This window comes from Coffea eugenioides, chromosome 9 (assembly GCF_003713205.1).
Source record: "Coffea eugenioides isolate CCC68of chromosome 9, Ceug_1.0, whole genome shotgun sequence".
Taxonomy (NCBI): Eukaryota; Viridiplantae; Streptophyta; class Magnoliopsida; order Gentianales; family Rubiaceae; genus Coffea; species Coffea eugenioides.
The window spans coordinates 14,585,333-14,608,831 of record NC_040043.1 but is presented as its reverse complement, the minus strand read 5'-3'; the positions used below and the strand labels follow the sequence as shown (position 1 = coordinate 14,608,831).

Here is a 23,499-nt window from a genome sequence, read left to right as displayed (position 1 = left end):
AAGGAATTTGACCCAACAAATGAGGGAAATTATGCTCAAAACTTTCTCTAATATTTGTCTGGAAAGAAGAAATGCTCATCCTGTTGGATTAAGATGTACACTCATGGTGCCACAGTAGTTGCAACAAAGTACTCGTTCCTTGGGAATTCAACTTTTCATGAAATCATAATAATCATTATATGCTTAGATGAGATGGCATTAGTGAATTTACATATATAGATATATATCTTTTGAATCTAAAACATTTTCTTGTTCGTTGTGCATTGGGATTTTAAAAATTTGCTTTTTAAAAATGGTAAAATTGAAAAGTACGTGTTACATTTGAAATGGTGACTCTTATTTTGGTGACTCTTGAAATGGTGAAGTAATGGAACAGAGGGAATACATAATTCTTCTGCTATTTACTAGCATCATAGTTGAAGATTGAATGTTAAATTATAATAGGGTAGTGATCCCCAATATAAGTTTTTAATTTGTTTGAATTGGGCTAGATAAGTTTGAAATATGAAACCTATATAATATTTTTTTACTAATAATAACAAGAGAAATTAAATGTGCAGTCCAAACCAAATTTTAAACTAGCGTTGGCCTATAACTAACAAAAGAGTTTCAAAATTCAACAAGATGGTATTATTAGTCACAAATTGATTTCTGATTTTGGATTGTGTGTCATTATAAAATAAATCCTCGGTCCCCTTTAGATTTCTCTTAATGGGGCGTTTAACTGTAATTTTCGAGTGTTTCTAATCTAATTGAATGTGTGAGTTTAATCTAAATGCTGAAAAAAAATAAATAAATCCTCGTTTTAGTTAAAAAAATAATAATAATAAGAGACACTTATTATTTGGAACCCACATAAGAATATGAATAATATATCCTCAGGTGAACAATCAATGAACTGGTCCTCTGGAAAGAAACTAAAGAAAGTGATTTGGTCTCTTTTGCAAGCACAACTGACAGGAAATTATGGCTGTTGGGAGTAGAAATGCTAGAATATATCTTTCTGTCAAGTTCACAAACTCCAAAATTTGGTGAGTTATATAGCACTATTTGTTGGGCATTGCCAAAAAGATGCAGTTGTTAATTTGACAAAGTCTTCTCTCTCTTTCATGGAGGTGGACCCTTAAGGGTTTCACAAATTGTGTACTACAAATTATAATTTGTCTTTAGTTGAGAAAATGTATAAGCCCAAGAAAAGAAAAACAAAAAGATATAAAGCAAGAAAAGTAAAAAGATATCGTAGCAAATTTTTGAAGTTTTTTTTTTTGTAGAAAAATGTATTATAACGATTTGATGCATATGAGGTAAAAAAAGATTGAAAAATATGTTCACGAAAAAACTAGAAATTTTTTGGAGAATGATTGTAATCGAAACAAGGCCTCAAGACTTTATAAAGTGGGATCCATGTTAATTTTTCTTAGGATGTTGTTAAGATATATTTCAGTCGTCATATTTTTGAAAATGTGAGATTAATTAGGGAAAGTAAATAAATACAAAAAGAGGATAGGTAAAATGAAATAAAAAAAGTATATAAATGCAATGGACGATAATAATTGTTAGTATATGTATATACTTGATATGTTAGGAAAATTTTAGATATATCAATGGGTGTCCGTTAGAAAAATCCAATTTTTTATACCATGAATATTTGGCCGTCCTATTAATCTTTATCTCTCTCATGTATTCGTCAATCTACCAAACATTTTCAATACATTATTATGGAAAGAAATATAAATAAATAGTAGTAATCAATAATAAATAAATATTAAGATACACCAAAGTTAAATATGAGCTGCAGCACATGCAGGAAAATCATTGAGGTCAGTCAATCAAAGAATAATTGTTCTAATTGATAGGAATAAAAGACAACATTAAGGTTAATTAGCATTTAGTACTACATCTTTCAATGAAATTAATGGATTTTTTAAAATTTGATTGGAACAGATTGAATCATTTTTTGGTTTTTCAAAAAATATTAGGTGTGGGCCCAAAATGATTGTGACAAACCAAATTTTGCTGGAGTCCAGACTAGCACAAGCCCCGGAAAAGAATCCTAACGGCTCTTAACATGCGGTGGCAGCAATTTAATTGACCGTTGTGGGCCCTACAACCCAGTTTTTCAAAAAAATATATAACCGTTACATTCCCCCCTACTCCTTCCCCTTCCTCTCAAACCATTCTTGATTTCCTTCTCTCAACTCTTCAGAGGGCCAAAGAAGAACCAGCAGTGGAGAAGCAAGAGGAGGATTTGTGATAGAAATACAGCAATATCAGAAGTAAAAGTGAGTTGGGCTTTCATTAATTTACGTATTTGGTTTGTAATTGGTTAATTTATTGAATGGGTTTTTTTTTTTATTTGTTGGTGTTTTTACGTTCATTTCAGGCATTGTTACCATGACTGTTGAGGAGAAATCAGAGGCAACTCAGGTGGTGGTTGAAGTGGCTGTTACAAAGGAAGAGGTTTTGAAGGAAGAAAAGGAGATGGAGAAAGTGCAGCAAGTGAAGGATGTGATTGATGGTGAAGAATGCAAAGAAGGGAAGATGGTTGAGAAGAGTTCTTCTTATAGGGAAGAAAGTAATTTTCCTTCTGATCTGAAAGAGTTTGAGAAGAAGGCTTTGAATGATTTGAAGTCGAAGCTGGAAGAAGCCATTCTGGGGAACAAGCTCTTTAAGAAAGAAGTGGCAAAAGAGGCTCCAAAGGTGTCACCGAAAAAGGAAGGTGAAGTGAAGAAAGAAGAAACAGAGGAGGCTGCAAAAGAAGGTGAAGAAAAAGTTGAAGAGAAGAAAGATGGAAAGGAGGAAGAGGAAGGTGATGAAGAGAAGAAAACTGAGGAAAATACCGAAGAAAAGAGTGATGAGAAGAATGGTGAGGAGAGTGAGAAGGCTGATGTAGATGTTGAGGTTGACAAGGATATCTTCATTTGGGGAGTGCCCCTTTTGGCTAGTAAAGGGCATGAGGGAACTGATGTGGTTCTCTTGAAATTTTTAAGGGCTAGGGACTTCAAAGTCAATGAGGCATTTGAGATGCTGAAGAAAACTCTTCAATGGAGAAAAGAGTTGAACATTGATTTGGTTTTGGATGAAGAATTAGGGGCTGATCTTGCATCTGTTACATACATGAATGGAGTTGATCGTGAAGGCCGCCCCATCTGCTACAATATTTTTGGAGTTTTGGATGATGCGGAGCTCTACAAGAAGACTTTTGGGACTGAGGAGAAGCGCACTCAGTTCTTGAGATGGAGAGTCCAGCTTATGGAGAAGGGAATTCAAAAGCTTGATTTCAAGCCTGGAGGTGTCAATTCCTTGCTTCAGATCAATGATCTCAAGAACTCACCCGGGCCATCCAGGAAGGAAGTTCGTGTTGCTACAAAACAAGCTGTTGCTCTTCTCCAAGACAACTATCCTGAATTTGCAGCCAAAAATGTAAGAACTTGTTCCACATTCTTTCCAAATTTCGGCCTTCATTTAGTTCATTTGTATGATTGTATCTGGTTTGTCTTAGGTTCTTGAATTTCTTACCTTTTTATTTTCTTCCGAATCTGCAGATATTTATCAATGTTCCCTTTTGGTACTATGCCTTCCATGCACTGCTATCACCATTTTTAACTCAAAGAACTAAGAGCAAATTCATCATCGCTCGCCCGGCTAAGGTCACTGAGACCTTACTGAAGTAAGTATCATTATGTTTCAGAATAATAAGTCTGACCTGATCAAATGATTGAAAACAAAGTGGGACTAAATTTTTGTACTTGAAAACAGGTATATTCCAATTCAGGAAATTCCTATTCAGTATGGTGGCCTGAAGAGGGATGTTGATTTTGAGTTCTCAACTGCTGATGGTGAAGCATCAGAAATTGTCATCAAGGGTGGATCAACTGAAATTGTTGAAATTCCAGCACCAGAGGTACTGAAAAAACAGATATAACAATCTTGATTTTATATAACTAGATTAGGATTTCTCAAGAAAGCGATTGTGTCTAATTGGTTCTGGTTGAATAATGGCAGATTGGAACCACATTCGTCTGGGATCTGACAGTTGTAGGATGGGAGGTGAGCTACAAAGAAGAATTTGTGCCAACTGATGAGAACTCGTATACCATTATCGTACAGAAGGAGAAGAAACTGGCCTCAAATGAAGAACCAATTCGCAAGACTTTCAAGAACCATGAACCAGGGAAAATCCTCTTAAATATCCAGAATTCTTCAAGCAAGAAAAAGAAGGCATTCTATCGATACAAGATCAAGAAATCCAGCTTCTAAAGCTCTTTCTTCTATAGTTTATACTATAATTTGAGCCGGAGAATGATTTGTTATTACATTTTTTCGTTTTGTTTAGGATTCATATTCTTTTGTCTTGTGCAAATTTTTTGGGTTGGATCAAGAATGTTGTGAAAATGAGTCGAATGATTATTATTGCGAATAATTTTTCCTATCTTCTATTATTGAAGTGTGCATATGTGTCTGTGTGAGTTGGAAAAATAGCAGGACGACTCGTTACAACAAATGCGCTACCCAAGTTCAAAATGTGTTTGTTATAAACAAGCAAAAAATAGCAGGAAAGAAAAAAAAATCACTTCAATCAAGTTTGCGTTTAAAAACAACAATAGGCTGTAAATTCCTTTTTCAAATTTTTTTTTTTTATCTCAGGGCATACAAATTAGTCTATAACTTATTATGGGGATACATGATTTAGATTTCCAATTTTTTCCCTTCTGGCTCTTTACTCTTTAGTTAGTGTCTTTGTCAATTGACCCTTTTTGCCTTAGGAAAAAAACCTATTATTTTTTTTTGTTGGATTGGCTTAAATGAAATATTTCAGGCTTATTAAGGGAGCCAAATTCTGAAAACATGTTTTTGCAATTGATGGAGTTCGATTTTATGGCGAATCATAATTTTGCCGTTCACGAGGGTTAAGAAATTTGGTGACAAATATTGGTTCAAGTTGCAGCAAGTCCTCTAGGTAAAAGAAGAAAGTGGTTAACACTTTAGTCCTTAAGTTTTAGTGCCTCTATCACTTTAAGTTCTAAAGTGATATTTTTGGTCAATTAACCCCTTGACTGACTTGAATGTTATGGTGTGTAATTTTAAACAATAATAATAAGAAGACATCTAGGCCATTCAATTATAGTGTCTCAGCTCGCCAGTTCAGATGTGGATTGGACGGTGATATTTTGGCAAACAACATATGTGATTCCTTTAATGCAGTCATTTTAGAGGCTAGGTCGCTACCTATCATAGCCAGCCATGCTGCAGACCATTTATTTGTACCTGTTGAAGAGGATGGAGAGGAATAGAGAAGCAATGTCCAAGCACGAAGGTTAAGAAACATTTTATTTATCAAGTAATAGTATTAAGTTTATAACTTCTGTGGCAAATTTATGACCAATTTATTGTTTTCACTTTGGCTGTGTTCATGTCTCCTTTGTTTAGCAATATTTGACATACTGGAAAAAGTTAAGCAAGAGCAGTGTCTATGCATAGCGTCATATGTTGGGACAATGAAGTATCAGATAAGTTGTCCATTTGGGGAATAGTATACTGTTAACATGGCTAGCAAAACCTGTTCATGTATAAAGTGGTAATTAAGGGGAATACCATGTGGCCATGTTGTAGTTGCCATCAACAGGAGGCACGATGCACCAAAGAAGCATGTTTCCAGCACTACTTGAAGACTACCTCTCTACAGAGCTATGAACTTGTACTTAATCCAATAAATGGTCCTAATTTGTGGGAGCACATAGACCTACCACCAATGAATCCTCCAAGTTATGGAAGATCTGCTGGAAGGCCAAAGAAGATGAGGAAAAAGGCTCCAAAAGAAGAAAGACAGAACAACTATGCCAATGCAAGTAAACCTCATAAGGTTAGCAAGGTTGGCACATGATGAATTGGAGCCACTACAAAAAATACAGACATAACAAGAGAGGATATCCAAATAAAAATAAGCGAACTATTGAGGGGACAATACAAGTTCAGCAAAGGAGAAAAGTGCACAAGATACAAGTCCATCTATGCAGGCAAGTGCAAAAGAAACTACTACAAGTGATGTGACTGCTGATATGGTTGGGATAAGTATGCAAGATAGTTGGGTCCATCTCAAAATTTGGATGGCAATCAGCCAAAAGGTAGGGCAGAAGAACCAGTGACAAAGAAAGGAAGAAAATGATCATTCTGCCGTAAGCATGGTCACCCAAAAAATAATTGTAAGTTGGGGCAATGGACCTTTAGCAACTCACTGGACATGCCTAGAGACTTAGGATTTAAAACTGTAAAAATACATTCTGATGATCTAGTTAACCCATATAAGCATGCTCAAAATAGTTTTAAGCATGTGGAAAAGAGTCCTACAACAACTCATGTAAGTGGTCTCCATACATCAATAGCTTATTTATGTGTACTGTCTTATTTATTCATATTACTCCCTCCGTCCCATTGAAAGTGTCATGCTTTCCTTTTCGGTCTGTCCCAAAATTAATGTCACTTACTATAATTGGCAATAAAACTTTCCCTCATTTCCATCTCATGCCCTTAAATATATCAGATTCCTTTTAAGTTTTTGATGGGTCCCATAAAACTACAAGAGTTGCTCTAATATGCGTGAGACTCACCGCAAATGCAAACAATGGCCGTGCAAGCTACTTTCTCAAAAAAATGGCTGGACACATTTGTAAAGTATGGGCCCCACACATCTTGTCATCCTTGCTTTTTCTTTCTGCCAATCAATGGAGTAATGCACGGAAGGGTAGCGCTGGAACTTAGACCAAAATGCGACACTGTTGAAAAGAAGCTCAAGACCCGAAGTGCGACATTCATTTCGGGACGGAGGGAGTATGTGCTTGTTTGTAGTTGAACTCCAAAGCTGATGATCACAAACTTTATTCCTATAGTCAAGGAGTAACAATGAGAGCTCCACACTCATACGTGAAGGACTTGCGGATAGCCTCTCATATGAGCAGTGGACTTAAGCCAGCACAATTCACTGGCAGGGCAATTTTTGTGTAAATTAAACCTGTCTACATTATAGACAAGTGCGGGACACGTAAAGGAGTCACCTGTGATTGGAAATGTGCAGCTCCATGGAGATGGAAACCAATCTATTAAGCTGGGAAAATTGCAGCAATAGGCCAAATAACCTTCAAGCACAAAGGTTTTTGTGCATGGTGGACAAATTACTAAAGAGTTGTACAGGCATATAGCTTTTGTTTTGCAGATATAATCAGATTGAATTGGGCAGTAAAAGCCTCTATTTTGCTAGTCCATATGTGGGTAACTTTTGTTCAACTCATAAAGTACATAGGAACTGAGAATGTTTGTCATTCCTAGTAATGTGCATTGGATCTTTTGTTGAATGATCAAAGGCAATGCTGAAAATTTTATGTTCTGGTACAACTATTAATTGCTGTTCACAATGGGACATAGACTAGTCACAATAAACTTCACAAATTGGGACACTTAAGTCCTTAAACAACAAAGAGAATGACATCTAAGACCCAATATTCACAATTATGGGACACCTAGGCCCCTAAATTTCAAAATACGTGCAACTTGGGCCACTAAACCCCTAAATTTCATACAATACATTGAAGCTTGACAGTTCTAAGGAAAGTGCTGTTGCAAATTGCATAGCCAGCAAAGGCAAGAATTTGCATAGTAGCACTATTTAGAAGATCCACTACTTAGCAATGACAACAAAAGTTGGTCCCACGTTTGAGCAAAAAAAAACAGACAGGCAACATCAACTATTGCTTCTTCTATAACTCAATTTTAACCTTCTGCCCCAAATTTGAACAAAAAGAATCACAGGACAATGGCAACCTAGTGGATAATTAGGTATATCTTAAGCTTCCTCGCTTTCGATTGCTGGAATCTTGAGTTTTCTTTCAACCTTTCCAACTCAATTCGTACAAACCAAAACTTAAAAGAAGTACAAACACAAAACCCTAATTTCCATTACTCTGTACTTGGGACATCGACAAAACCTTCTTCTTAGGTTCATGGCTGTCCATGATGCAATCATCAACGTTTGTTTTCCACAATCCCAAAATTTCGTCACTATCTCTCCTTGTTTGTTGACACTAGTTTTGGGTTCCCCTTTTCTTCTTCCTACGTTCTGACTTGCAGAATGACTACTTGGCTCTCTATTTGCAGCATATGGAGCATTGAAGCCCTTTTATGATTTGGATCAGGTCAAGTATGTGACCCATGTGCACCGGTTGCATGGAGAGAACCTTTCCCTCCATAGTTCACCACCTTTTTCAATCTATATATATGATTTTTAATGAATTTCCATTGTTGCCCTCGGTCAATGGCCGGTATTTGCCATGCTCTTCGACCACCAACGGTATTCATGATTCTATCAATGATTTTCCTTAAGTGGGACGGATTTATAAGTTTAGGAACTTAAGTATCCCATTTTGAAGTTTAGGGACTGAAGTGGGTTATTGCCCAAAGTTTGGGAGGACAAAGTGGAAATAACCCTTTCTTTAGAATTGAGCAAAGCATTCCGCCACTCTCATAATGGTGAATGCATGGGAGATTGAAGAACGTATGGAAATAACATTTGCATGTTACAATGCAGACATAAACAATGACAAATATAAATCTGATTTTGTATTGACATGATTAAACTAAACTGTTTCAAAATTGATGTGGTTTTTTTTTTGGCTTTGGAAGTTTTTGTTCCATTCAAATTTTTGGTAATTTACTTGGTTAGATAATTAAGTTTTTGTTTGGTAGTTTCTTGTCATCATGGTTTCTTATTCACCAAGTGCCATGGGCTACATATAGGGTTCTTTGTTATAATTTGCAGATGAGAAGAATGAGAGAAAAAAATTAAGAAGACTAGTGAGTGTCTTAATTTGGAAATTTACTAGAGAAAGAAGTTTTGCATACGTCTTGGTGTAGGAACTAAAATTAATGAAATAAATAAGAAAAAGAATTGGTGTACGTCTTGTAGGCCACCAAAATCTGTCTTGATTGTCTCATGCATGGAATTTCACCCATGCACTATAATACATGTACAGACCAAGACAAAACAGGCTAAAGCTAAGTTAAAGAAAACTGTCCAAAACTAACCCAACTTTGGTGTATGAACGGAGAAATTTGCTGTTCATATGTTGATATTTATGTATTTATTAACATATATATTTTGTAACATCCACTAATAAAGACGTAAATATGAATGAAAAGTAAAATGTGTGCTTACTACTCTCTCTCATTGAGTAAATATTATATACACTGACAGTGTATATACTATAACTGCTGAATTCATGATATGTGTGCAAAAGTTAAATTTCAATTTCAAATTCAAATTTTACATAATTATCATTTATCTAAAATTAATAGTATATAGATTGTCTGTAGAAAATATTAATCCTTTTTTTTATGTGCATTTGTGAGTTTTTGTTTTACTATTGCCACAAATATCCGATCCTCACAGTCAACTCCTTGGATTAACCATTGGTCCTGCCTCTATCCCTATGTAAGCCAAAGTCTAAAACTTTGCATCACTAATCAACTAAAGGAAAATCTTACCATAATTTAATTAAGCAACTTATTAAATGAGAGTAGCTAGCTGGTTTCATTAGTCTATGCATGGTCCTAATACTGCAATCTGGCACGTGCGCAAAAAGGGCACTTATTGGTTTAGTGGCGGCGAAAGGGGAAAACCAGTGGCAGCAGTCCACCCTCACTATGAATTTTGCCCCCTCCAGCAAAGTTTGAATGTTTCATAAGCAAAACCACTCTGTTATGTTTTCCTTTATTTTTTTTAAAAAATTCGAGCATTTTCACCGGTCCAAAATGTAAGTTTTCCTTTTGTTCCAATCCTACTGGTGCCTTGTACCTGGCTATATTCTAGGGGGGTGGGGGGGCGGGGAATATAGTAAAGAGACAAAAATAGATTCAATAACTAAGGTGCAATCCAATGCAGGAAAGAAATTGAAAAATTTTCCTATTAAAAAAAGTGATTTTTTAGGATAATTGGAAAGAATGCTTCCTTTTGCAATAAGCATGTTCTTAAAAATCCAAAACCATAAGCAAATTCAATGTCCATCAAAAAATGTATAATATTTTGTGTGATAAGTTGATTAAAATATATACACCCATAGAAAAACGAGGCCAGGCCCAGGGTAGGTATTTAAAGATGGGGCATCGTCCGTTACGCTCTCCTACACTGTCATTCCTCGTTATAAATAGCAAAATATTGTGAGTTATGCATTACCACAAAAGATTTTCTCACCACTACTTGATTAGTGCAACAAGGTGGTTTAGTATCCCAACACACACAATTACAAGTATCACAAGTATTGTCACTCATGGATCATTTAACATTTTGATATTTCTAAATGGTTTTTCTGACAACTTTTCATTGGATACTTATTAAAATGTATTTCAAGTGTTAGATTTTTAGAAAAGTAATATTAGCTAAGGAAAGTGTAAAAATAAAAGGGAGTATTAATTGTTATTGTGTCTATATACATAGTAGATTGGGTGTTAATGAATATCTAATGAACAGTTGTTAGAAAAATCATTTTCAAAAAATTGAAACTTTTGTGCTTTTAGATTAGTGACATCTTGAATATTATTTTGGCAATTAATAGCTTCTTGGACTGTTGGTCATCACTAAGATTTGGTGGAGGTCCCACCATATAATTGTCACTTAATTGTGATTGTTACTTCAAATGGATTCCTTCGATGGGTTTCTTGTTGGCTTCCCCTCCCCATAGATTATGTTAGAATAGGTTATACAAATGTTATCGTGGCAAAAAAAATAAAAATAAAAATATATATATATACCCTTTTGGCAAACCGTAACACTAGCTTTTAATAGTATATCCTTTCCGCATCCTAGACATCTTCAGCACCACCTAGCTAGAAGCTAGAATTGCCACATTCGGAGTTTTGCCCCAAAAATGTCTGATTAATTCTCACAATTTGCTGATCTATGGAAGGCTCAGCCAGAGAATCTACAAGTAGCATTTAAATCAGTTTCATCTCAACACAAATGAAATTTAGTAGAAGAGATGGCCATTTCATACAGTTCATGGCAATTTCATACAGTTCATTTCTTTCTCTTCCTTATTTTCTTTCAATTTTGCGTATCATCGAGCAGGCTACTTCAAATCACTTTCATGATAATTATATGACATGCCTTCAATCTCAAAACTCAAACTCATTTTCTGATATCATCTACGCCCCAAAAAACTCATCTTATCTGTATATTTTGCAATCCTCAGAGCAAAACTTACGTCCCGCATCAGCCTCTCCATTCAAGCCAACTCTCATCCTTGCACTACTTCATTCATCGCAGATCCAGGCGTCAATACGCTGTGCCAAGAAACATGGAATTCAAATTAGAGTCCGGAGTGGTGGACACGATCATGAGGGTCTTTCCTGTGCTTCAACAAGCCCTTTTGTCATTGTTGATCTTAGAAACTTTAGCTCGATATCAGTTGACAAGGAAAATCATACGGCATGGGTTGAAACAGGGGCAACTCTTGGCGAACTTTATTACAAAATTTCTGAGACCAGTAGGGAACTCACATTCGTTGCTGGTACTTGTCCTACAGTAGGCGTTGGAGGACACTTCAGTGGAGGAGGCTGTAGCATGATGTCACGTAAATTTGGGTTGTCAGTTGATCATATTATTGATGCCAAGATTATTGACGTGAACGGTCAAATTTTGGATAGAAGATCTATGGGGGAGGATCTATTTTGGGCAATCAGAGGAGGTGGTGGAGCAAGTTTTGGGATAAGTCTTGTTTCTATGCCTGAAAAGGTAACATTTTTTAATCTAACCAAGACATTGGATCAAAATGCCACCGAGCTAGTATATCAGTGGCAGCACATTGCAGACAAGATTGATCAAAATTTACTAATTCTGTTAGAAAATTGGTTTAATTTCTTTTAGGCAGGTTTCTTGTCTTGTGTGGAAGTAACTAGTTTCCTAATTGGTTTTAGTTACTTGAAATAACAGTAGCCAAGTAATTTTCTATTTTGTTTAGGATTAGAAGTTATTTCCTATTCTATGCAAGTCTAAGAATTAGAATTGGTTTCCTGTTGTTATTTGAATTTTGATCAAATATTGTTCTCTATAAATAGGTGGGTTGGCATACTATAAAGAGACACACAAGGACACACAAAGGCGACATGTAGCCTTATACATGGGGTGGTGAGAGAGGATTTTTGAGAGATGAGAGATGGTATACAAGAATTGGATTTGGATTCAGGTTGTATTCTTACATAAGGTTTTCCTCTCATAAAAAAGAACGACTTTCTCTCCGTAGACATAAACTCAATGGTGGAGTCGAACCACGTTAAATATTGTGTGTCGTTTATCTTTCATGCCTGTAACTTATTTGTCATTTAATTATTGTGCACTTGATATCTTAATAGTTGTGTGTTTCATGTTTGGATTGTAACAAGTGGTATCAAACCTTGGTTACGAAACTGGGCTGTTCACAAGCACTTGGATCCCAACAAACGGAATGGTTGGATCAAGAGCTTGGTTGTTCAAGATTGGATCCTGGTTAACTATTGAGATCAAATGGATTGACTATTATTACAAATTGAACAGTTTAATAGGTGATATCCTTGTTTCAATCGCTTAACAAGAAGCATTGACGGTAAAGGATGGAAAGTCGAAAAACGTGGAGATACTTGATAGTGAATCTAGACAGGTGATTCAAAGGTCAGGAAAAAGGTGGAGTCCAATGTTGATTTTGGACATGAATTGGTGGAGACTTTCTCACACCTTCAACGGTTGATACTTCATCCCTGTGGATTTTAGATTTTGGTTAGAGGTGGCAAAATGGGCGGGATGGGCGGGATTTACTTGGGTTTGTGATGGAACCGGGTCATATGGGTTTGGGCCCAATCTTACCCATATGTATTTTGGGACTAAGTTGGGCTGGATCACTTTGGGATGGGTTTAGATTGATCCCGCCCAATACCCAAATCTATTTTCTACATATTTTTTTCCTTTAATTCATTTTTATTTTTTATATAATTTTAATATTTTTGATTTATTAAATTTTTTTTAATTTTATTAAATAAACATGCAAGTGCTTTATACTCAGGATTCCCATCAAAAATTGGATTAACAAATAAAGGAAAAAATAGATATACAGTCATATTCCAACATATATCAAGATGGCCAAGGTACTTAAGGTATTGAATATTTATTCTCATCATTGTCCAAAGATGACAGGTCTAAATTGACTGAAATGTTGAAAATTCTTGTGGATAATGACTAGGAAAACTACTAGATTATATTCTCTAGTATGACTATAAAAATTGTTAAAGATAATTTTTGAATCTAAGACTCCGTTTGGATTGGCTATTTTTTCAAAAAATAAGTTTTTCAAATACAATGTTACAGTAATATACAATAACTCAAAAAACATCCCATCCATATTAGTATATCAAATATTTCAAAAAAATTTTATAGTAAAAATTTTTCATATACACTGCTATAATAAAATATTTCAAAAATACCCCCCAAAAATAGTTAAACCAAACAGAGCCCTTGTTATTTGAGCCCAATGGGTACCCAAGTATTTCCCAAGTATTCCCATCAATTAATGGGTACAATTGGGATTTGTCCCATTTTAAACCCAATATCAAAATCCAATACCCATCCCGCCCAAAGTCCCCATGGGCATGGGTAACCCATTGGGACTTGGGACAAATTGCCACCTCTAATTTTGGTTATATTTTTTGTGTGGTGTGGCACGTGTTCCAAAGAAACAAAGAGATCTAATTTTCATGCGTCAAAAGACTCTGACAGTTACGAGTTTTTCGTTTTAGGTGGAGTCTTGGAAACCACATGTGGCGAGACAGTCCTGAGGATGGGAAGAAATATGGTGATTTTACCACTTGGTTACTTCAATGTTTAGGGTTAGAGCTCACAGAAGGAGATCCTGAGTTGCAAGTGGTGGTGAGAAGAAATCCTGCAAAGGGAGACGGTGAATTGAGACACGTTTTCACGAGTCAACTGGAGGTTGGATTCAGGGTAATTACACATGTTCATTTGCCGATTGAATCAATTTGGTGTTAGAACTGTATCAATTTGAGCGTGTAGTTCGGTAGCATATTATTTGGTAGTTGAAGGCAAATAATTGTTAAAAATTTTTTTTGCCAAGATGGAGATTTGTTAGGAAATTGGTTTAATTTCTTTTAGGTAGGTTTTTTGTCTTGTGTGGAAGTAACTAGTTTTCTAATTGATTTTAATTACTTGAAATAGTAGTAGCCAAGGAATTTTCTATTTTATTTAGGATTAGAAGTTATTTCCTATTCTATGCAAGTGTACGAATTAGAATTGGTTTCTTGTTATTATTTAGATTTTGGTCAAATAATATTCCTTATAAATAGGTGGATTGACATACTATAAAGAGACACAAGGGCACACAAGGGCAACATGTAGCCTTATACATGGGGTGGTGAGAGAGGGTTCTTGAGAGATAAGAGATGGTATACAAGAGTTGGGTTTGGATTTAAGTTGTATTCTTGTATAGGGTTTTCCTCTCATAATAAAAATTGAGTTTTTCTTCATGGACGTAAGGTCAATAGTGGAGCCGAGCCACGTTAAATATTGTATGTCATTTATCTTTTATGCTTGTGGCTTGTTTTTCATTAAATTATTGTGCACTTGATATCTCAATAATTGTGTGTTCCGCGTTTGGATCCTAACAAATTTGGCTCTTCATAACAAGTTCCACTTCTCCCCAGACTGGAAAGAAATCCATACTAGTTTCATTTACTTCTTTGTTCATCGGTCGAGTTGATCATCTCCTTTCCTTGATGCAAAAAAACTTCCTAGAACTGGGATTGGCAAAAGAAGATTGCTTTGAAATAAGTTGGATCAAGTCCACAGTCTACTTTGCCAACATTCCAGCAGCTGTATTAGTTGATGTCTTTTTGAATAGGAAATTCCCCAAGTCGTATTTCAAAGTAAAGTCAGACTATGTAAAGAAACCAATTCTAGTAAAAGGTCTTCAAGGATTATGGAAAAGACTTCTTGAAGAAGACATGGATGCACTTTTTCAGGTACAGTTTAGTTCCTATGGAGGAAAGGTGAGTGAAATCTCAAAATCAGCCACAGCTTTCCCACACAGGGGTGGGAACATTTACATGATTCTTTATGCGGTGATATGGTTTAAAGATGGCAATGCAGAATCCGAAAGACACGTGAATTGGACAAGAAGTATTTATCGCCATATGGCTGCCTACGTATCAAAGTCTCCAAGAACTGCTTAATTGAACTATAGAGATCTTGACTTGGGAGTCAATAAAATCGGAGGCAATACAAGCTATGAACAAGCTAGCATTTGGGGGACTAAGTATTTCATGCAGAATTTTGACAGATTGGTGCTTGTAAAGACTAAGGTGGATCCAAGTAATTTCTTCAAAATCGACCAAAGCATTCCACCGCTGTCATTATAATGGTGAAAGGTAGATTAAATGGCACCAAAACAAAATGTTTATGGGCCTTTCGCGTTTCTTTCTTTTTTTTTTCTTTTGGAAAAAAATTGTTTATGGCACAGTGCAAACTAAATGAACTGTTTACATCTGAATTTTGTTTTAAAATAAATAAATAAAATGTTGCTTATTAGAATCTTAAATGGATTGTACTACAGAGAACATCTTTTCCTTACTCTAGTTTCAACTTAATTTCCTTGTAAGATCACAGAACAAATAATCTTTCCTTGGTTCTGGTTAGATTTCTTAATCGTAGTACTGTTATGGGTCGAGTGTAATTTGAAGTTCTTTGTGACTTCATTGGCTGTTGTTTCCTTTACCTGATTAGAAAGTGAATCTTCATAATTGTAGCCTTGGTTTTTCATTTTTACACAAATAAGTAGGTACATTTGTCTGCATTTGTGTACTAATTCTAATTGTCTGACATATATCTGTAGGGTTCGAGTCCAATTATATTAATAGTTGTTGTAAAATATAGGTGTATTTCAAAAGTTTTGTCCCACATCTGAAAATGAATAGGACCTCTCAAGGTTTATCATGTTGGGTCTCTTATTGGGCTTGTGTAAGCTATCACCTAGCGTGGGCTCGCGCGCATATGAAGGAGGCTTGAGTTTGGCCATTTCAGTAGAAATCGATGGATTTACGCCCCCCGGCGCGCGCGAGTTAAATACGACCTAAAGTGATTTTACCGCGAGCAAGTATAAAATTTTACTTTTATATTTTTATAGAATCAAAGTTTGATTCTTTCTTTCCCCGAGAATCTCATCGGTTACGCGAGAAATTAGCCCACGTTTTTATTATGTTATCAGATGTTATCCTCTCCGATCCTGTCCAACGTATACTTTTTAATGCCTATAAATAGTTGTTATTTTTCCTTGGAAAATTACACCAATTCTTCTCCCCCTGACAGTTGATACCTTCCTGTCAGCTTTCTTCCCAATTCTTCCCCTGATAGTAGATACCTTCCTGTCAGCTTCCTCTTATACTTCTTCTTCTTCTTACACTGCTGGATTTACATTTCATTTGCTAGTTCTGATCCTTCCTATTCATAATAGGAAGAAGGTTTGTTTAATTCTGGGGAAACATTTCGACCTCCTGAAATAGTTTTTTAGGACAGTGCTATAAAACACGATTCAAGCTACATTATATTAATTTCAGTTAACATTATTTTTGGCTATTTTGTGCTACAATCTAAGAAACTATGGCCTCCGGCAATATTAACACTTCACAACCTGCATCCGCATAAGTTACTATTGCACTACCGTTGGCTAAACCTTTTTCAGACGTCTCCAAAATTGAAGATTTTGCCAATGAAAACTTCAAAAGATGACAAGAATGTGTGCACTCTCTACTCGACATTCATGGAGTGACCTATGCACTGATAGAAGTACAACCAACTACGACTATGGATGTCAAGAAGCAAGAATCCCGACAATATGCTAATAAGGTATATCGGCATACTATTTTACAAACACTTTCAAATGAACTGTTTGACGTGCATTGTAGCTGCAAGGAAGTTAAGCCAATTTGGGAAGCCTTGATAACAAAATTTACCGCGGAAATTGCCACTAAATAAAAATTCATCGTGAGAAAGTACAATCAATGGCAGATAGCAGAAGACAAAGAAATGAAAGTACAAATCACGGAATACCAAATGCTACTCGAGAATCTAAAAAATGAAGACATAAATTTGCCCGAAAAGTTTGCTACTGGTATGCTAATTGAAAAGCTGCCGGAATCGTGGACTGACTACAAAAATAACCTGAAGCACAAGCTAAAAAACTACACTATTGATGAGCTCATGAAACATATTTTGATCGAAGACTCCAACAGGAAAGAATTAAAGACTACCAAAGCTAAGGAGATGGCCATGAAAGCTAACCTGGTTCAAAGCAACAATAAAAGGTATTCCAACAAATCCCAGAATTACAAGCCCAATAATCCCAACTTTAAGAAGAAGAAATGTATTTGCTATGTTTGTGAAAAATCAGAAAACCATGCTGCTCAATGCAGGTACAAAAAGAAAGGTGACAAAGCAAATGGCTATCCTCCTAAGGTTAATTTAGGTGAAGGGGACGATATAATTGCTGCAGTCATCTCTCAAGTCAATATAGCAGCTCATGTAAAAGAGTGGGTAGTAGACTCTGGGGTTACTCGGCACATATGTGCAAATCAAGAAGCGTTTTTCTCCTATATTCCAATAGGGGATGATGAAGAGGTAATCTACCTTGAAGACTCACGAACTGCTAAAGTTCTGGGAAAGGGCAAAATTTTCTTGAAACTTACTTCAGGAAAAACTTTGACCCTCAATGATGTGCTGCATGTGCCAAATATCCGAGCAAATCTGGTTTCTGTAGTACTGCTAAGAAAAGTTGGGGTGAAAGTGTCATTTGAATCTGACAAGATTGTAATGACAAAAAATAATGTATTTGTGGGTAAGGGCTATTGTAATCAGGGACTTTTTGTACTCAATATTTCAAATGTGATTAATGAAAATGCATATTTTTCTGCTTATATTGTTGATTCAATTTCTTTATGGCATGTTAGATTAGGACATATTAATGTTAGCTACATAACGAAAATGCAATCAATCGGGTTACTTTCTAGTATCAATAATAATAACATGGAAAAATGTCAAATATGTGTAGAAACTAAAATAACAAAGAACAGTTGTGTAACTGTTCAAAGAGAAACTGAACTACTAAATTTAATTTACATAGATTTAGATGATTTAAAACAAACTATGACTAGAGGAAGAAAAAGATATTATGTTACTTTTATAGATGATTATTCTAGATACACTAAACTTTATTTACTTAGAAATAAAGATGATACTCATAATGCCTTTTTATCTTATAAGTTTGAGGTAGAAAATCAACTCAATAAAAAGATAAAAAGAATCAGATTAGATAGAGGAGGTGAATATTTAGCTTTAGACAAGTTTTGTGATTATGAAGGTATAATACATAAAATAACACCTCCTTACTCACCAGAATCCAATGGAGTAGTTGAAAGAAAAAATAGAACACTAAAAGAAATGATGAATTCTATCTTAGTTAGTTTTCATGCTTCAGATAACTTATGGGGAAAAGCTATATTATCCACTTGTCATTTACAAAATAGAATTCCACATAAAAAGACTGGCAAAACACCTTATGAGTTATGAAAAAATTATAAATCAAATTTAAAATATTTAAAAGTATGGGGGTGTCTTGCTAAAGTGTTATTACCTGAACTTAAGAAAAGAAAATTAGGTTCTAAAACTTTTGATTGTATGCTTATTGGATATGCTGAACATAGTGCTGCATATAGATTTCTTATTTTAAGAAATGACGTACTTGATTGTAATACATTGAGACAAAGAATGCTGAGTTTTTTGAACACATTTTTCCACTGTCCAATAAAATTTTTCATGCACTTGTTGAGAAAAACAAAAAAATAACCTCTAAAGAGGAATTGAGAAGAAGTAAAAGGTCGAGAAAAGAATTTTTCTATGGAAATAATTTTCAAATCTTTCTTGTTGACAATGATCTTTTAGCTTATTCTGATGCAATTTCTTCTTTTGATTACAAGTTTTGGAAAGAAGCAATTAAACCTGAAATTAATTCTATTTTGAAAAATAAAACATGGACTTTGGTAGACTTACCGCCTGGTGCAAAATCTATTGGTTGCAAATGAATTTTTAAAAGAAAATATAATTCTGATGGTTCTATAGAAAAATACAAGGTTCGTTTAGTAGCCAAAGGCTTTTCTCAAGAACAAAATATTGACTATTTTGACACGTTTGCACCAGTAACAAGAATTTCTTCTATTCATGTTTTATTTGCCTTAGTTTTTATCCATAAACTTGTTGTTCATCAAATGGATGTCAAAACAGCTTTTTTAAATGGCAATTTAGAAGAAGAAATTTATATGGTTCAACCTGAAGGATGTGTTGTATCTGGACAAGAAAATAAAGTGTGTAACTTAATTCAATCTCTTTACGGCCTAAAACAAGCTCTTAAACAGTGGCATGAGAAATTTGATCAAATATTGATGAAAGACGATTTTTCGTCTGTAGAAGTGGATAAATGTGTATATACTAAAGTTGTGAATGATTAATATGTAATAATTAGCCTATATGTGGATGACATGCTTATATTTTGTACAAATATAGAAATTGTTAATAGTACTAAATATTTCTTATCTTCTAATTTTGATATGAAAGATTTGGGTGAAATTAAAATGATATTGGGTGTTAACATCATAAGGAGAAATGATGGTATAATATTGTCAGAAGAACATTATACAGAAAGACTTCTTAGGAAGTTTAAAAATTATGATGTGACACTTTTAAGTACTCCTTATGATGCTAACACTAAATTAAAGAAAAATAATGGTGACCCAATTGCTCAGTCTAAATATGCTCAGATTATTGGGAGTCTGATGCATTTGATGAATTTCACAAGACCTGACGTAGCTTATACAGTGTGTAGACTGAGTAGACATACTCACAATCCCAATAGTGAGCATTGGTTTGCATTAGTCGAGAGGTATCATGAATTATGGTATCGTATATTGTGGATTTTCCACTATATTAGAAGGGTACAGTGATGCTAATTGGATCTCGGATTCAAATGAGACAAAATACACTAGTGGTTATGTATTTACCCTTGGTGGTGGTGCGGTAGCATGGAAGTCAGTTAGACAGACAATCATTGCTAGATCAACTATGGAATCAGAATTTATAGCTCTGGAGTTGACTGGTTTTGAGGCTGATTGGTTAAGAAATTTCTTAGCCAATACTCCTCCGACTAAGGATCTGTTGCCTCCTGTATCCATATATTATGATTATCAAGCGGCAATTGCTATTGTTAAAAACAAATCATATAATTATAAAAGTCGATACATGAAATTAAGACATGATGTCGTAAAGCAGCTGTTTAAAGATGGAATTATTTTCATTGATTTTGTGAAGTCAGAATTGAACTTGGCCGATCCTCTAACTAAACCCGTAGGAAGAAAATTGATTCTTCAAACTTCAAAAGAAATGGAATTTCGACCAACAAGTTGTCAATAGAGACAGTAACCCAACCTATGTGATTGGTGATCCCATGAAATAGGTTCATATGGGTAATAACAAGTCAATATTGACCGTAAATCACTTCAAATTTAAGTCCCTTTGGAGATAAGTGCTTTGAGTAATTGTGAGGATGAGTTAAAATTCTTAATGAATTCATATCCCATTAGGGAGGTGTATTTAAAGCAGTATACGCTTGATAAATTCACCTATATGAGAGTGGAGTGGGGCTGCTCCTATAAGATTCCTTGATCAAATCTTTAGAGTTCTCATGAATAACCAGGCAGGCGCACGGCCTAAAAGCGCAAAATCGCGTTAACAGCAAAATTATGGGTTGTAATGTGATTGACAAAATCTCTGTCATACGTTAAGAATTATTGGTTCACAGAAATTCATATTTCACCAACAATTTTGTAGGTTATGTTTTGTCAGTCTAAATTTGGTTCATAGTCCAAAAGACACCAAACTAATTACATTTCACCCAAATAAATCCAGCAGATTATTTTCTTATCTTTTGTCCAAATCTTTTGAAATAGGAAGGAGATTGTTGTAAAATTTAGGTGTATTTCAAAAGTTTTGTCCTACATCGGAAAATGAATAGGACCTCTCAAGGTTTATAATGTTGGGTCTCTTATCGGGCTTGTGTCAAGCCAGCACCTAATGTGGCCTCACGTGCATGTGAGAAGGGCTTGAGTTGGGCCATTTCAATAGAAATCGATGGATTTGCCACCTGCGCAATTTAAATACGGCCCAAAGTGATTTTACCGCGAGCAAGTATAAAATTTTACTTTTATATTTTTACAGAATCAAAGTTTGACTCTTTCTTTCCCCGAGAATCTCATCGGTTACGCGAGAAATTAGCCCATATTTTTATTAATCAGATGTTATCCTCTTCGATTCTCTCCAACGTATACTTTCTGATGCCTATAAATAGTTGTTATTTCCCCTTGGAAAATTACACCAATTTTTCTCCCCCTAACAGTTGATACCTTCCTGTCAGCTTTCTTCTCAATTCTCCCCCTGACAGTAGATACCTTCCTGTCAGCTTCCTCTTATACTTCTTCTTTTTCTTACTCTGCTGGATTTACATTTCATTTGCTAGTTCTGATCCTTCCTATTCATAATAGGAAGAAGGCTTGTTTAATTTTGGGAAAACATTTCGACCTCCTGAAATAGTTTCTTAGGACAGTGCTATAAAGGACGACTCAAGCTATATTATATTAATTTCAGTTAACATTGTTTTTGGCTATTTTGTGCTACAATAGCATCTTAACATGTCCCTATTTGAATACTTGCCAATAGTCATGACACAAGGGCTCGATTCCTCTATTATGGTTTTCCTCCTCATCAAAATTCGTAAGAATAGCAAATTTAGCTACTGTAATTTATGCCATGAGTGGAATTTATAGCCGTAATCCACATCAGTTTTATCTTCTAATGACTTCTTCAGTTTATTAAGGAATGAATTTTGATTTGGGCCTCCAAAGTAGACCAAAGTTGCGATTCGTCCTTTGAAAGTAAGCAAGTTCTAATAAAGTCCTCCAAACTCAAAAATTCGTTCCAATTGAGGCCTTGTACCAACTCAGATATGGTTATTAAAGTTCAACCAAATTTGAGTTGTATATTGAAATCTTACAATTTGTTTAGGAACTTCAAAGCAATTAATCTCCTCTGCTAATGAGCCGAAAAGAATAAAATGTTTCTTCGAATCTGATTTGAAGATTTATCATAGTGGCATAACCTTTTCCAGATTAGATGAACAGTAATTCATCCTTTTTAATTCATTTAGCTGATAGGTTAATAGTAGTTTTGAAGTCCTTAGAATTGGTAAGGTTTTACTTTGCGACTTGAAATTTTGGTCAAAAGTGATTGACCAAACATGAATTGATGAAAGGGTTCATTTAAAACAATTTTTTTGTGTTTTGAAGACTTAATTAAGACTTATTCAAATTCAAGGATTGAATCAACATTTTAGTTTATTTTGGAGGACCAAATCAGAATTTACCCTTTATTAAATTTTCGCCAAGTTCTTGATGTGTTCCATTGGAACAATCCACTTGTTCATTTGGTCCTATGCATGCTACTTATTATCCTTGTGGATTTCTTGAACCTACACCTTTTACTTGATAACATATAATTTGGTTAACTTGACGAGCTCAAGAAATGTTAAAATGGAAATGTATGTTGAAGAGATAAGATCAATTATTGGCCATTTCGCATCTTAAAGTGTAGAACAGAAAAATTTCCACCAAAAAATTGTAAGAGATAAATTTCATAAAATTAATATATAGGGAGGTAATTTACACACATAAAAATATGTCTGAAAGAGCGATAATTTTATTAAAAGAACACTACATTGTGGCAAGAATTTTATTTTACACTAAATTTTAAAAACTTAAACGCCTCGTTTTTGCAAGTATACAGATTGTTTATCGAATTTAAAGGATATTAGGTGTTGATCCCATAGACAAGATGGTCAATTACTGATGATTTTTTAATTTTTTTATTATTTAGACTATCGCAAATAAAGCAAATAAATCTATACTATTAACATGCAAAAAAAGTAGTAAAAATTGACAAGAAAATGTGTCTAGAGTTATGGAATTCCTATCTACTCATGCAAATGAAATAACTGACTAAATAAATTCATTATCTTGACTAGTTATGATATAATTTTCAAATGTATGTGATACACGTTTTCGCCGATGTATTGACCATACCTATAATTAACCCACACCTGCTATCGTGATATGAAACTAGTTATAAATTTATTAAATTTTATGAAATTACATGGAACAAGCTACCAAATTCACAAAGGTGTAACTCTACATTAGTGAGTTAACTCTCTAAGTTTAACACTTCTATGAACTAGTGTTAGATCACAATGGTTATTGAAGAAATTGATAATTGTTTATTATTAGTATTATTAAATAATATTTTGTGCTTATTATTGGTATAAA

General features: G+C 34.7%; 2 protein-coding genes and 1 pseudogene across 2 annotated transcripts; all 3 read left to right on the top strand.

Annotated features, from left to right (window-relative positions):
* Positions 1-2,180: 2,180 nt before the first annotated feature.
* LOC113783006 (patellin-4) lies at positions 2,181-4,423 on the top strand. Its single transcript, XM_027329008.1, has 5 exons — positions 2,181-2,282; positions 2,384-3,423; positions 3,546-3,670; positions 3,760-3,904; positions 4,006-4,423. Exons 2-5 carry the CDS (start codon positions 2,395-2,397, stop codon positions 4,258-4,260), a joined length of 1,554 nt encoding a protein of 517 aa, XP_027184809.1. The 5' UTR covers positions 2,181-2,282; positions 2,384-2,394; the 3' UTR covers positions 4,261-4,423.
* Positions 4,424-11,044: 6,621 nt separating this feature from the next.
* Positions 11,045-15,444, top strand: LOC113782277 (annotated as a pseudogene).
* Positions 15,445-17,134: 1,690 nt separating this feature from the next.
* Positions 17,135-18,042, top strand: LOC113782276. The gene is made up of 2 exons (XM_027328172.1): positions 17,135-17,887; positions 18,028-18,042. Exons 1-2 carry the CDS (start codon positions 17,135-17,137, stop codon positions 18,040-18,042), a joined length of 768 nt encoding a protein of 255 aa, XP_027183973.1.
* The last annotated feature ends 5,457 nt before the right edge of the window (positions 18,043-23,499 follow it).